At 35.4% G+C, this 14891-nt stretch overlaps 1 protein-coding gene across 4 annotated transcripts in view; it reads left to right on the top strand.

The window, feature by feature from the left end:
- The window catches only part of LOC115209811 (tubby-related protein 4-like), a 646703-nt gene that overhangs the window by 624365 nt on the left and 7447 nt on the right, over positions 1-14891 (top strand). For all 4 annotated transcript variants that reach the window (XM_029778367.2, XM_029778365.2, XM_029778366.2 and 1 more), the window contains one exon: positions 13021-13212. In XM_029778367.2, coding sequence (XP_029634227.1) covers positions 13021-13212 — 192 coding nt within the window. The remainder of the gene's footprint in view (positions 1-13020; positions 13213-14891) is intronic.

The raw sequence follows: 14891 nt of genomic DNA, 5'->3' as shown, positions 1-14891 counted from the left end.
ATGAGGTGTTGATGTTGCATGTGGATATTGCTTGGATGTGGAGGTTTGTTCACAAAATAGCAAATAAACACTTAAAACCAACTAGACAGAGGCTGAGACATTTCAAAACCCATGAAATTTGTTGGATAACTTCACCATTTATAAACCATTGTATTGTTCCCAAAGTTCACTTTTGTGTGATGATTGGTTATATGAAATTTAGAGTAACAGTTGTGAAGCTTTTCATCTTTAATAAGACACTATATATATATATATGTATATATATATATATGTATATATATATATGTATGTATGTGTGTGTGTGTGAAGGCGCATGGCTTAGTGGTTAGGGTGTTGCATTCATGATTGTGAGATCATGGTTTCGATTCTCAGACCATGTGTTCTGTTGTGTTCTTGAACAAAATTCTTCATTTCACATTGCTCTGCGATCATTTTGTCATCTGACATGTGACACATCGTGCACCTGCACAGGTAATATCAATTTAATGGAGGGAGTGAGCTTATGTGAATACAAACATTTGATCACTATAAACAAATCAACTTGTGGCTGTTCAGAAAAAAAATTACAGAACCCACATTTGTTGTCTAATGAAGGGAGAGTCCATGATATATATTTAATCGTCATCATCATCATCATCATCATCATCATTTAACATTGGTTTTCCATGCTGGCATGAATTGAACATTTTGACAAGATCTAATGAACTGTAAAGTCACATCAAATCCCAATATCAGTTTTGACATGGTTTCTATGGCTGGATACCCTTCCTAATTCCAGTCATTTTACAGAGTGTACTGGGTGCACCCAAGGATTGGGACTTATCCTTGTAGATGTAGAAGGATTGAAGAGTTTAATACGATAGGCTCTACTTGTTGGAGGAATTGCTTGAGCATGATGGGAGAGATATTCTCAATAAGAATGGCATGTTAATTTGAAGTGACAGGAGATTTTTTAAAATTTTAAACTTAATGAGTATAAGTGCATGATGGTGAGAATGGTGGAGTAGACTTTGAAGATTTACTTAATGTGTCAATGTGAAGTTGGATGCAAAACAGTCAGCAAATGTTGAAGCCGTTTTCAGGGAAGTAACTGCTTACAGTACTGTTATGGTTGAGAAATGGATGAAAGGAAGAGTATAGAAAATTGCTGGAGAATATGGGAAGTAAGAGAGTTTACAGGCTATGTAATGTTTACAAATATCCTTTACAGGCTGGGTAATAGTCTTGCAGGAGTTGCAGTACTAGATACGAGTCCTGTAATTTGTAGGGGTGGGTGATTTTCCCCAAGCTTTACAGACTATGTTCTTTGCCTGCACAGCTACAGCACAACTACAGGGTGACCCCAAAAAACAGAACCCATAAAAATGTTATTAAATCCTACAAATGTCCAACAAATTTCTTGAAATTTGCTGGACTTAAACTTCGGTCAAAATATGCTCCAAATGGCATACATCACACAAACACTTGCATATGTCATGCAAAATTGTCAATTACTCGAACACATTCCTCTTTGGGGATTTCCCTGATTTCTGCTGTAATTGCTGCCTTCAGTTCACACATCATTTGAGGGTTGTTCTGGTAAACATTATCCTTGAGATACCCCCACAGATAAAAATCTGGGGGGTTCAAGTCCGGTGAATGCAGTGCTCTCTCAACATCATACTTCCTGCTGATCAGTCTCTCCTGAATTCGCTCTCTCAGCCAGGCTAGGGAGTCATTTGATGCATGAGGGATGGCCCTGTCTTGCTAGAACCACTGTTCATCTCAATCTATTCCTCTGTGTCATTTTCAAACAATTTTATTCAAAGATTTGTGGGTTCTGTTTTTTGTGGGGTGACCTTGGATTAATAAACCATTTGAATGGCTTGGGTATGTGAGTTTTGTGTGCAGGTTGTGGGGAGACATATCTAGAAGGCTGGTGTCAGTCCCACCCCAGTGAAGCATATCCACTGCTATTGATTGTTAACATAGATTTGGTAGAGCTCCAAGTAATCTATTAACTTGGAGTGCTTTAATGTAGAGGAGGTGAGGGTATTGTGTAGCATATGGGGGTGTGGTAGGTAATTCTGCTGAGAGTTTCAAGAGATTTAGTACTTGCACCAGTAGCATCAGTGTGAGATTATTGTTGAAGTTACTGAGGACTATCATTTGACAGAACATTGGCTGAAGGTGAAGTGAGATAGATTTCCTCAACACAAGAAAAGCTGTGGATGGTTGAAGAGGTTCAGAGAATGATAGAATAAGCAGATGTATCTGGAAGGAGACTTTGGAGCCAGAGCTAATACAAGTCTTTGTTGCTCATATCCAAGTGAGAAGTTAGTGTAACCTGCATATGCACTGACACCAAAGAGTGTAACAGGGGAGGTAGGCTATAAATTAGGGTTTAGAGGTTTGTGTCTTAAAGTAGAACAAGATCTGTGTTTTACATGTTAATTAAGTTTTGTGTGTGTGTGTGTATGCGCATGCGTGCGTGTGTGTGTGCGCACGCGTGCGTGTATGTGTGTGTGTGTGTGTGTGTGTCTCTTTGTCTGTCCCCACCACCACTTGACAACTGGTGTTGGTGTGTTAATGTCATTGCAACTCAGCAGTTTAGCAAAAGAGACTGATAGAAAAAATACATGACTTTTAGAAAATAAATACTGGAGTCAGTTTGTTCAGCTAAAACCCTTCAAAGTAGTGTGCCCAACATGGCCACAGTCTAATGACTGAAACAAGTAAAATATAAATGAAGATTTCTATTCAGTGATCACACTTTCCCAAGGTGCTGTACTGTGAAACTGAACCTGAAGCCACATGGTTGCAAAGTGATCATGGCTGCACCTGTATTTCATTTTGGAAACACCTCTCACTAACAGTTGGTTGTTGAAAAGGAAATATATATCTCATTTGAAGGCTGGTGTTCGAGTTCATCTAAAAGATTATTATAGATTATAATAATATCCTTTTGAAGTGTGTATGGGTGATGACCGAGTATGTATGTTGAGAGTATATATATAAAAGATTTAGACTGATCTTCTTGGATAAATTTGGCACCCTATGAGAGATTTATATGAAAAGAAAGAAAAAATGAAGCTGAAGCTATTAGTTTGGTTCTTCTCATAGAGAAGATTATAACATTGAATAATAAAAATCTCCTTCTTTGCTTCTGAGTTCACAGTTTTGTTGACTTTGATAATCAAATATCCTTCTTGCCTCTTAGCAAAAACTGACATAATAAAGCTCCTGTGTAACAGCTAGTTTTATTACATTGCCATATCAACTTGGTATTATTATTATACATTGATGTAATCATTTATTTGATCCAAAAGAAGACTGAAGAAAATCATTATGGTTTCCATTTGATTATTACACTTGTCAGTGACATCTTTCCTTCAAAGAATTCTAATAAAACATCATAAATTGGCTTCCACTTCAAACTGATTTGAGTCAGACATTAGAACAGACATTAGACAAATTATAAGAAATTTATTTCATAAATTTATTAATATCAGTGAATAAATTTGATAATATTTGAAAAAAAAAAATGAAAGAAATCACTCGACAAAAACTTAGCATTACACTGAAGTGGTTAGGACTAGTATAGGATAGCACTGAGTCACAGGAAAGTACCAGATAACATAAGACACAATAATCCTATTAATCTGTTCGATCATTATCAATGTTGCTTATCATCCTTGCCCACACTGTTTCCACCAATCTCTTTCATGCATTCAGTCATTGCTCTTTCTCCTTGACTGTACTCCATTTTAAACAATTCTCTCTTCTACTATTGCTTTTAATGTCCTCTCCACTTACCAATGCTCCACTTACCATAGTCATCTCCCTCAAACCACTCTTATATCTTTCACTGACACTTAATTACATGCACCTCTACTCTTAACCCTTGCAATCCACTTTCTACATCTCACACCCACCTTGTATCTTGCAATACTCTGGTATTCAGCGACCACTTTATTCTTGTTTTCTCAGCTTTCCAGCTACTCCCACCCACCCTTATATATGTGGGGTAGCCTTGTATCTCTATAGCAAGACACTTGGGCTTGTTCTTCCATCATATTCTAGTCTTTCAACACCTGGCATTGAACCATCACTCTTCTTCCCTCTCTCAAGCAAATATTGCCACCCACTCCACCCCCATTTAGTCAAGGAGGCTTTCTCTATTTTTCTTTTTTCTTTCCCCCCTTTTTCTTTCTTCCTGTTCTTTCATTTCTTGTCTTGCAAGTTACTTGACAATCTCACTTGTGCTGGTGATTCACAAAAAAGCACCCAGTACACTCTGCAAAGTGCTTGGTTATTGGGAAGGGCATCCAGCCATAGAAACTATGCTAAAACTGACATTAGAGCTCAATGTGACTCTATGGTTCAACAAATTCTGTCAAACTATCCGGTCCATGCCTGTATGGAGAATGGACATTAAATGTTGATGATGATCATCATCACTCATTTTTTCTTTTGCAGCACCTTGGGGAAGTGTGTTTTACTATTAGCCTCAAGTCTGCCAATGCCTTGTGAGTGGAACTGGTCAAGAGAAACTATGAAAATTTATTGTGTGTGTGTCTGTGAGACACTCTTCTGTTATGCTTTAACCTTTTATCATCTGGCATAAAGCCAATTCCCTCACTACTATTCCCTACTCATTTGAGGGGATTTTGTTTTGTGAGTTACTTGGTAACCTCACTGGTGTCAGTACTATATAAAAAGAACCCACAATACTCAGTAAAGTGGTTGGCATTGAGAGGGGCATCCAGCTGTAGAAACCACACCAAAGCAGTCATTGCAGCTGGGTGCAGCCTTCTGGTTTGGCATAGCTCCTCTTAAACCATCCAACCCATGCCAGCATGGAAAACAAACATTAGGGGCTACCCTCTTTTCTCTATATCGTGATCTAGCAGATAACCCACCTAACAATGATAATAACATACTAAGCATTCATAATAATAACAACAACAACAATAAAAATAATGGCTTCAAATTTTGGTCTAAGGCCAGCAATTTCAGGGAAGAGGTTAAGTTGATTACATCAACCCAAGTGCTCAACTGGTATTTATTTTATCAACTACAAAAGGATGAAAAGCACAGTCAGTTTTGATAAAATTTGAACTCAGAATGTAAAGACAGATGAAATATTGCTAAGTATTTTGCCTAGCATGCTAACAATTCTGTCAGCTCACCACCTACAATAATAATAATAATAATAATATTGATAACCTGTGTTAACTGTACTTATAGCAAGTGTAGCAGACTGAATGAACGATAGTAAATTAAAAGAAAAACCAAACATAATGATGTATGTGGATCTTCCAACTACCAGCAAGCCACAGCACAAGCTTTCTTATTTCTTAAAAGCACAGAAATTGTCAAACAGCAACTAACCAACAAACAATAAAACAATGGAAAGTAGACATAAAATGAGAACAATGACATATATATGTGTGTTTCTGCATGTATGTGTGTGCATGGACATTGACATTCCATGTCTTTGCATGACACTGTCCAAGCAAAACAGGGATCTAATGGTTACAGTATATCCTGTCACTTTGTACTTTCAAAGACCAATAAACTTTTTTAAAAATCTCTTACCTAAAACCACAGTAACAATTGGTGACTGGAAGGTCATCTATCTGTCAAATCCTGTTTTAAGTCTCTATTCAACCCATGCCAAGTAGTAAAATAGGCAATATGAAGAAATGAATTATATATTTAGGATTGCATTATCGAATGTCTTCTTTTTTAAGAAAAATAATACTGTAAGTTATGATTTGAAAGAAATTTGGTCTCTATTTCTAGCAGATTAAAATGTTGTGTAGAAGTACCTACGTTGGCTCGTATTCAACTGATGTTATAAACTAAAAGATATAAAACGTGTTTGCTGTATATTTTTTGTATATATATTTTTTGTCAGATATGTTTCAAGCAGTTTAGTCTTCATCATATTTCCAGTGTACATGTTTTCAAATCAGAATTATGCTCATAAACATTTACTTCACACAGGATTCTAATACTCTTTATCCACTGTATCACAGATGAGTATAATAGATGTCTACTAAGTGGTATTTATAATATTATAATGCTGAAATTATCAATATGCACTAAATATTTATTTATTGGTCTTTTTCAGCTTAAGGGCAAGGAATATGTTTGACGTAAAAGAATTACCTTTTGTTACACACACATTCATGCTCGCTCACACACACATGCACTCACACATGCACGTACACACACACACACATACACACACATGTGCATATGCATATCAAAGCAGCAAATTGTCAGAGTCATTGGAGTGTTGAATAGAGCGCTTGCAGTATTTGTCCCAAACTCTCTCAATGCTGAGTTCAAATCCCACTGAAGTCAACTTTGCCTTTCAACCTTTCAGAACTAATCCAGGACTGTGGGTTGATGGAATTGCCAGAGCATCAAATGGGGATGCCCTTGCAATATCTGTTCTGGCTCTGTGTATTTTGAGTTGAAATCCCATCCAGTTACCATAAAATGGTGGTACTTCTGTTAGGAGTTACAAGTGACACATAGTATCAGCAATTCTGAAAGCCAATGGGGAACATTGTTTCTGTAATTTGATTGAAAGATTGTCTTCCACAGAGAGAGAGAGAGGGGGGGGGAGAATTATTCATGTGTCAATTATTCTCCAATAACTGCCAGATATTACAATTGTTTGTGTGGAATAATGTTGTTCAAACATAAAGAATCCTTAGAGCCCATCAAAGCCTTCAGTTTTTTTATGTTCTTCACATAGGAGCAGTATCAAGGATTATTGAAAGTTATTTACAATGAGAATTATAGGGTGCAACAATTCTCTCATTAACATAAACCACATTATTGCTGAACTCAGATCTAAGTTTACTGATTAAATTCTCAACTAATACTGTACATTTAAGACACTTACTGTGACACTACATGGTTTGGGTTCAATACTACTACACACCACCTTGGGCAAGTGTATACTATCATTCTATCATAACCTAAGTTTAACCAAAACCTTATGAATGAAATCTGGTGAGCTGAAACTTAATAGAAGTCTGTTGTCTTTTTTCTTTTCCTTTTTTCTTTGGATAGTCAACTTAATCTGTTACCTGGTTTAATACATCTACTGAGTCAGTAGAATTCACTCTTTTACAAAACATACTTCTCAGATTTTCCAGTTTGAAGATAATTTCCTTTTTTTTTTTCTTAACTAAAAAAAAAATGAAAAATATAAAATAATAAAAGCATCGCCTCTTTTATTTTTTCCCTAGTTTTTATTATCATTCTTTATCTAGTGACATACATTATTTAATATTTTCTTTTGTTATATTGCATTGGTGAATCATTGGAAGTATGAGCTCAAAAAAGTAGTACAATGCATCAATCAATAGTTCACAGCACACTGTGATAGAAGATGTGCTTTACATGACAAAACAAAGGACGAGGTTAAAAGTTCAGATAATGGCTTCCATCACTACTAATAGAACGTCCTCATCTCCCACATTTTACTTCTATAATAAAGCATGTTCTGCCTGGAATGTTAGATTTCTTCCCTTTATCACTACAAAGTATTTTATTTCACTTTGCCAACTTTTTGTACTTACTATTTGCCAGCATAGACAATCATAAGTTTCCTCAGATTCTGCTATTTCACTCTAATAAAAATAGATATTTATAGATGATGTTGAGTCCATTACAAGACTGTTGAGACAGTGATAATGACAACTTCGTCAGTTTTGGTACCAATAAAAGAAAATGTTAGGAATGTAACTGGTAAGAAGTGAGAAGTTGATTTGAGTTTCATTCTTACATCTTTTACATTTCTTGAGTTCTGGGATTATATAACAAGTCTTTGAATCAAATATATCTGATATAAATTTTATCTATGCAATCAACACAAGAAAAAAATAAGACAGAATTAAAACTATTCACTAAACTAGTTAATGTGTTGCTTTGGTCCTAATGTGTAACTTCAGTTATGCTTTTACTATTGATGAATCTTTTTTATACACTATACCAAAGCAGAAGCAATAATGAACCAAGAAAAGGTGACTTTATGCAAGCATTTGACCCTCTGAAAAATAACAGCTAAATCTCTTTTCAAGCAACATCTTAGTGTCTTTTATAAAGAGCACATTTTGCACTTAGTTGCAAACTGCATGAAAAACTCAGTGAGATAAAAGGGTAAAGACCTCTTTCAGTCATGAATGATCATGGGATTGTACCTAGAAAGTTACCCTCCAAGGCACAAGTCTGGGCAAGGTTGTTTATGGATGGCCAGCAGTTGCCCATGCATATCAGTCTCCTCTCTTCATGCCACTGACATTATCCAAGGGAAAGGCAAAAGCCAATACAGCTTGGCACCAGTGACATCACAACTCATTTCTACAGCTGAGTGAACTGGAGCAATGCGAAATAAAATGTCTTGCTCAAGAACACAACACACAGCCCAGTCCAGGAATTGAACTCACTACCTCATGATTGTGAGCCCAACTTTCAAACCACCACTGGGTTATGTACCTTCACAAGATAGCCATGGCTGAAATACATTTGAAAATAGTTCAGGACTGATGTGATTAACCATTTAGAATTTAAACTGGCTATACCTGGCCAAAATATTCTACCCATTTTATGTTCAAACTAGCCATATCCAGCCTCTCACACCTACCCTACAATATTATTTTTAAGATAAACAATCACATCATTGAAATCTCAAAGCTACAAGATAATGCATGATTAACTAAAAACAATGTCAATAAGTAAGCAATACATTTAACAAAGTGATATGAATGCTAAAGGGTCAAACAGTAGAGATAAAGATTAGCTCTTAATCTTTCATGATAGCTATAACTTTAGTTAAAATGGATGGCTGTGCATGGTAAAAAAAAGTTTGCTTTACAACCACAAGATTGCAGGTTTGATCCTACTGCACAGCACCTCTAGCAAATGTCTTCTATTGTAGTAAAACTTTAGTTTGATCCAAGCTTTGTAAGTGAAGTAGACATTAAATGTGTGTGTGTATTTATGTATGTATACATACATACCTATATATATATATATATATATATATATATATATATGTGTGTGTGTGTGTGTGTGTGTGTGTGTGTGTGTGTGTGTGTATATATACTTCATGGATGGAGATTTTATATATTTATTAATGCATTGCTACATATGTTTCGACATTACATGTATTTTTATGGGACCACTTCACCATATTCATAGGATATTATTAAATATTATTTATAATATCCATGGACCCTATGGGAGCCCATTAATTTGACATGCATAGTTCTTCAGGCACTTTTTGCATTAGTTTTCATTGGATTTCTTGTTTAGACTTCAGCATGTTAATCATTCTACACCAATCAAAAAGTTCTGTTGGATTAATGGGTGGTGCTTGTGAATTCTTGCAGACTATTAGATAGATGGATGAATTGTTAGAGGTAAGAACTTTGATAGGGATAGTGTTGTTTGTTGTTTACATATCATTGCCGGTGGACATGGAAGGTGGGAAAGAGAAAGAAAAAGATGAGGGAGGAGATAAAATTGTGAGTTGCATTCAGTTGAGTGTGTATGGCATTACATAGAGTACCGTATACATAACAATCCCATACAATTAACTTTACATGTTGGGAATAATATACGGTAGCCAGCAACCAGTTGCTTAGGAGCTTTTATGAGCGCATTAGTAGACATCAGCCATGTACAAAATACAAAGATATGTGTGTGTGTGTATAAATGGATAAAGGATAAAAAACCCCATCAATCATGAGTGACCATGGTATTGCACCTAAAAAGTTACCCTCTGAGGGTAACAAGGTTGTTTATGGAAGACTGGCAGTCACCTATGCATACCAACGTCCCCTCTCCACACTACTGTTGTTATCCAAAGGGAAAGCAAAGGTCAATACAGCTTGCCACTAGTGACATCATAACTCATTTCTACAGCTGAGTGAACTGGAGCAATATGAAATAAAATATCTTGCTCAAGGAATTCTCTCAAAGCTTGGGTCAAACTGAGGCTATGCTATAGTAGAGGACACTTGGTAGAGGTACTGTAAAGGTTACAGTGACTCTCAGCTTCAGTTTTAATAATAAATTAAAGTATAGGTGGGGTATTTTCCAGCAATGTATATCAGCAAAATATTTTATAGATTGCTGAAGAAACTGAAAAATTAGTGCTTTTTGAATAAAGTTCATTGTTGTGCTTGTTCTGCATCATGTTAAAGACACTACTTTTTTACAGTTGCTACCAGAAATGCATTAATCTGTTAAAAACCATTACCCTATGATGCTATTCTTCACCAATAGTGATATAAAAAGTAAAATAAAGATAAAATTACTATTGTAGTTTTATAGAATATTGGGAAGCTTAATTTTCTATCCTACTTCATTTTTTACCCCTAACTTGTGATTCAGTAACTAAATGCTCAAAACTACACTTACTTCCCTATTGTAAGTATAAGAACAGATGGAAACTCTCACTCAAGTCATTGTGCTTTTGTTTGCTTCTTTCAGCCATCTTTATTCTATAAAATACTCAGACCATAAAGACAGATGAAATACTGCTAAGCATTTCGCCTGACATGCTGTTTCTGCCAGCTCACCACCTTCCAGTTGTAATAATCTTTTCTACTCTAGGCACAAGGCCCAAAATTTTGGAGGAAGGGTCCTAATCGACCCCAGTATGCAACTGGTACTTAATTTATCGACCCTGAAAGGATAAAAGGCAAAGTCAACCTCAGTAGAATTTGAACTCAGAATGTAAAGACAGATGAAATACTGCTAAGCATTTCACCTGTTTCTGTCAGCTCGCTGCCTTCCAGTTTTAATAATACTGCCTCAATTAAGTACCTCTTTGTACCAGTATAGAAAAACATGTAAAACAAATGCATTTCATCTTTATGCTGGGGCTGAGATTGAACTCAAAGATTTATTATATGCAGAGTCCTATATTCTTAGCTAATGTCATTGTACCAATGATTGTCAGTACTAATGATATTAAGTCACATTCCTCAATCAACTATATTTAATTAACTATTTTAAGCTACTGAATCACAACCATGCCACTGTACTATCTTTTAGAGCAATTAGTTCACAGTATCAATGTCAGTAATATATTTGAGTCTGATACTTGTGTCATTGATCTGCTTATCAAATGATTAAGTTTTATCATTTTGGTGTGTAGTGTGCAAATTGATGCACCGTCTCACATAGTTACAGACAAACACAGATACAACAGTCAACCTCTGCATAAGTGCTCTTGCTTCAGAAATAGCAGTCTAATTTCCTTCGAGTCACACCCAATCATTTTATTGGACTGACACATCAGATAACATTGTCTAAGATATAAAAACACATAGGATAATCACAATGAATGGCTTTTGATCATAGGTGTGTTTGATCAGGGCTGACTTAGGATTAAACAACAACAATACACACTCACACACGTACATGATGGACTTCTGTACAATTTCTATCTATCAAATTTCTCTCTCAGAGTATTGATTAGCCTGTACTGTCGAAGACATTTAAACTAGCCATATCTGGTCAAAATATTCTAAGTGCTTTATCCTCAAACTGGTTAAATCTCATCCCTCACACCTACCCTACAATGTCATTCTATAAATAAACTACCACATCATCAGAATCTTGAAGCTACAAGATAATTTAGGATTAATTGAAAGCAATGTGAATAAACAAGCATTACATTTAACAGAATAATCTGAATGCTAAAGAGTTAAGGAAATACAGTGGGATCAAATTTCCAACCGGCTGCCTACAGTGCAAATTTCTTAACCCCTCAGCTGTTGCTACTAAATAAATAGTTATACATAGAACTATTCTGTTAGTTATACCGGCAGTAATTTCAAGGAATGGTGGGTAGGAGAGCTAAAGGTCATATAAAACAAAAGAAGAACATATTCATTTTCCTTGAGTAAAAAGTCAAGTTTAAAGGCTTTGGACAAAACCCTTCATTAAACCTTTCCTCTTCCTTGCCATAAACTAATTTGTTCATCTTTTGAACTGTCTATATCAGTGATTCTTAATCCTTTTGACATTATGGTGCATTGGAGATCAAACAATCAGTTTCTGACATATTTTGAGTAGGAAGTTTTAAAAAAGCATGTTTTTTTGTTGTTTGTTGTTTTTTTAAGATTTAAGCTTAAGGGGTTTTAAGGTTAACAGCTTTAAAAGAATATATATAGAAAACCAACAGGTATATAAAATACGCACAAATCTGATAAAATTATGAATGTCACATTTTTCAAATACTTTTAAAATTCACAACATACCTAGATATCCCATGCAGTGCATGAGTTTCTCAAAGCCCACTATTTGGGAGCTATTGAGTTTATACTGACTAATTGCCAAAACATACTATCGCTACTTTCTTTGGATCCTACACTTTAGTTTATTAAAAGAAAAGAATCTTGAATTATTGAGAAAAATTTACCCTGAGTAGGCAGGGTTCAGAAAATGGGTAATTTAAAATGCATTGATCAAATGTATTTAGTCTCCAATATGGTTGACAATTCAACTGGTAGCTTCACTAACTTTTGTTGTTGTCAAAATGGTTTATGAATATTAGACTTTGAACAACAGTAAATTATTGTAAGATTGTCAGTAAGGAAAAAATAAACTAATAATGTTGTTGCTGATGTTGATAATGAGGAGGGGGAGGAGGTGAAAATGCATAGTGTAACTATTAAAATCTAAATTTTTATACTTCACACTCAATCTTGTATTCTGTAGTAGCTGCCATGCATAATTTAATTATAAGTTCCCTATAAATACTATAAGTTTGAGTTTCCAATTTGATTTATTTTTCTCTTTTTTTTTTTGCAGTACTAATACTTTTGAAAAAAAAGGTGTTAACATCACAGCTTCTCATTTTCTTACTCCACCCCCACCATACACACACACACAACCTCCCCAAATCTAAAATCTTTAAGAAATCATGATTGTCAGACATTGGAACTCAAGGCAGTATCATACAAATCAGGATATAATTTTTATTTTTGTTTGTTTCAGATTCGAAAAGCACGACGTCGGGGTGAACCTCGACGCATGGGTTCCAGTACTGTTTGTGCAGGACGTCAGTTTGTTATGTACAATAAAGCACCGTTATGGAATGAAGGTAGTCAAGTGTATCAGTTAGACTTCGGAGGGCGTGTGACACAGGAATCAGCCAAAAATTTTCAAATTGAGTTTAGAGGACGTCAGGTGAGAGAACTGATATCTTTTGTTTTTGTAATTTATTATTATCACTGTTATTGTTGTACCAAAATGGAGGGGTAAGCTTTACTTTGTGCCCAATCCAAATACCTTTGGTAGAGGCATAAACTCCACTGTTACTATTTTCATCTTTAACATTGTACTCCTATGTAGAAGAGAATTATCATTACTGATTTTATTTTTGATGCTGTTGTTTTAAAGTAAAATAAAAAGAACAACTATTTTAAGAATGTATTTTTATTGGGGCACTGAAAGGAATGTTCTAATATTTATATGCTCTAAATATTGAGATAGCTCTAGTAATATTAGAAATATTATTATTTCTAAGTCTCTCTAAAGGAGACTATGGCAGCGGTACTGGATATTAATAGTTATCGCCAAGCTAATATGGCAGTCCATAAATATAGGATGAAAGCTGCCGTTGATTAGCTCCAAGAGGCCATCACCTCTAGCTAGCTATATGACACACAAACCTGTGTCCATTATAACCTTCGAACAGGGAAGGTCAGCCGCTTCCCTTTGCTGGTCAGGCATCTGCAGACATGTTTCAGGGTATTTGCCCTTTATCAATGCAGAGTAGCCGAACCCAGCAGGAGTCGCTACTGACCGTCTGTTTGAAGGATTATTTATCTAAATTCAGTGGAATACATCCACTGGGTTTCAAAATTAGAAATATTTCTAGTAATATTGATATACTCTAAATATTGAGATAGCTCTAGTACTGACAACCAACTAAAAGATTGACAGTTTGTCTTTTATCATCATCAAGATGCAGTGTCTGTGATCAAGGCTCTTAACCCTTAATGGTTTAGTTCACTTAGTACTCATTAAGTTCCGCTTGGAAATACAGTTTACCACTGTAAACAGCAGTAACATTGTAAAATTGACAAGTCTAAAATTGACAAGTCTTTCATTAGTACATTGTAGAGAATATCTCTCTTCTTCAGAAAAGTCTGAGCTTTGAATGAGTAGTCCACCCTTCTAAAATACACAATTCTATAGCCCCCTCCCCCAATGTCACTGGGACTTTTGGTCAAGGCAGTGTACCCTGCCAAATGTTTGCAGTATTGAAAATGGTAAAATGGAAAATGTTAAATAAACTTCATAATTAAACCTAGCACTGTAGTTGGTTTAACAATAACAGCTTTTCAAGCATCACTTGAGCTAACCCCTCATTCTCCATGATGAACCCTTTGAAAAATATTACAAGTTGTTTACTGTATCTGATAACCTACACTATTTGCTTGCACACAACATTTTTTCCTTTGGTATTCAGTGTATATTCACATCACAGGTTACACCTGTGCAGTAGTCTCATCTGCATGCATCAGTTGATCCCATCACTAACCAATCACTCTCATAGCTCACATGTATTTTACTGTTTATGCAATTTAATGCTTCCACTACCATATAACAAGAAACAATAATTAATCTTCACTAACCAAGAAGTTCTTTGATAAATTTACCAAGAGTCAGTGAAGAATTAGGAAGTTTCAAGTATAGTGTATACATTATTTATATTGAACTTTACTTTCCACTTTGTGCCAGTTCTTGACACGTGAGAAATGAAATTCAAGAGAAGGTGCTGATCTCTAATTGTAGAGGGAACCTGTGGAAGGGGTAGACCCAGGAAGATATGAGACTAAGTGGTGAGAAAGGATCTACAA

The sequence above is a fragment of the Octopus sinensis genome, linkage group LG3 (assembly GCF_006345805.1).
Source record: "Octopus sinensis linkage group LG3, ASM634580v1, whole genome shotgun sequence".
NCBI lineage: Eukaryota > Metazoa > Mollusca > Cephalopoda > Octopoda > Octopodidae > Octopus > Octopus sinensis.
This window is presented reverse-complemented; position numbering and strand designations above follow the sequence as displayed.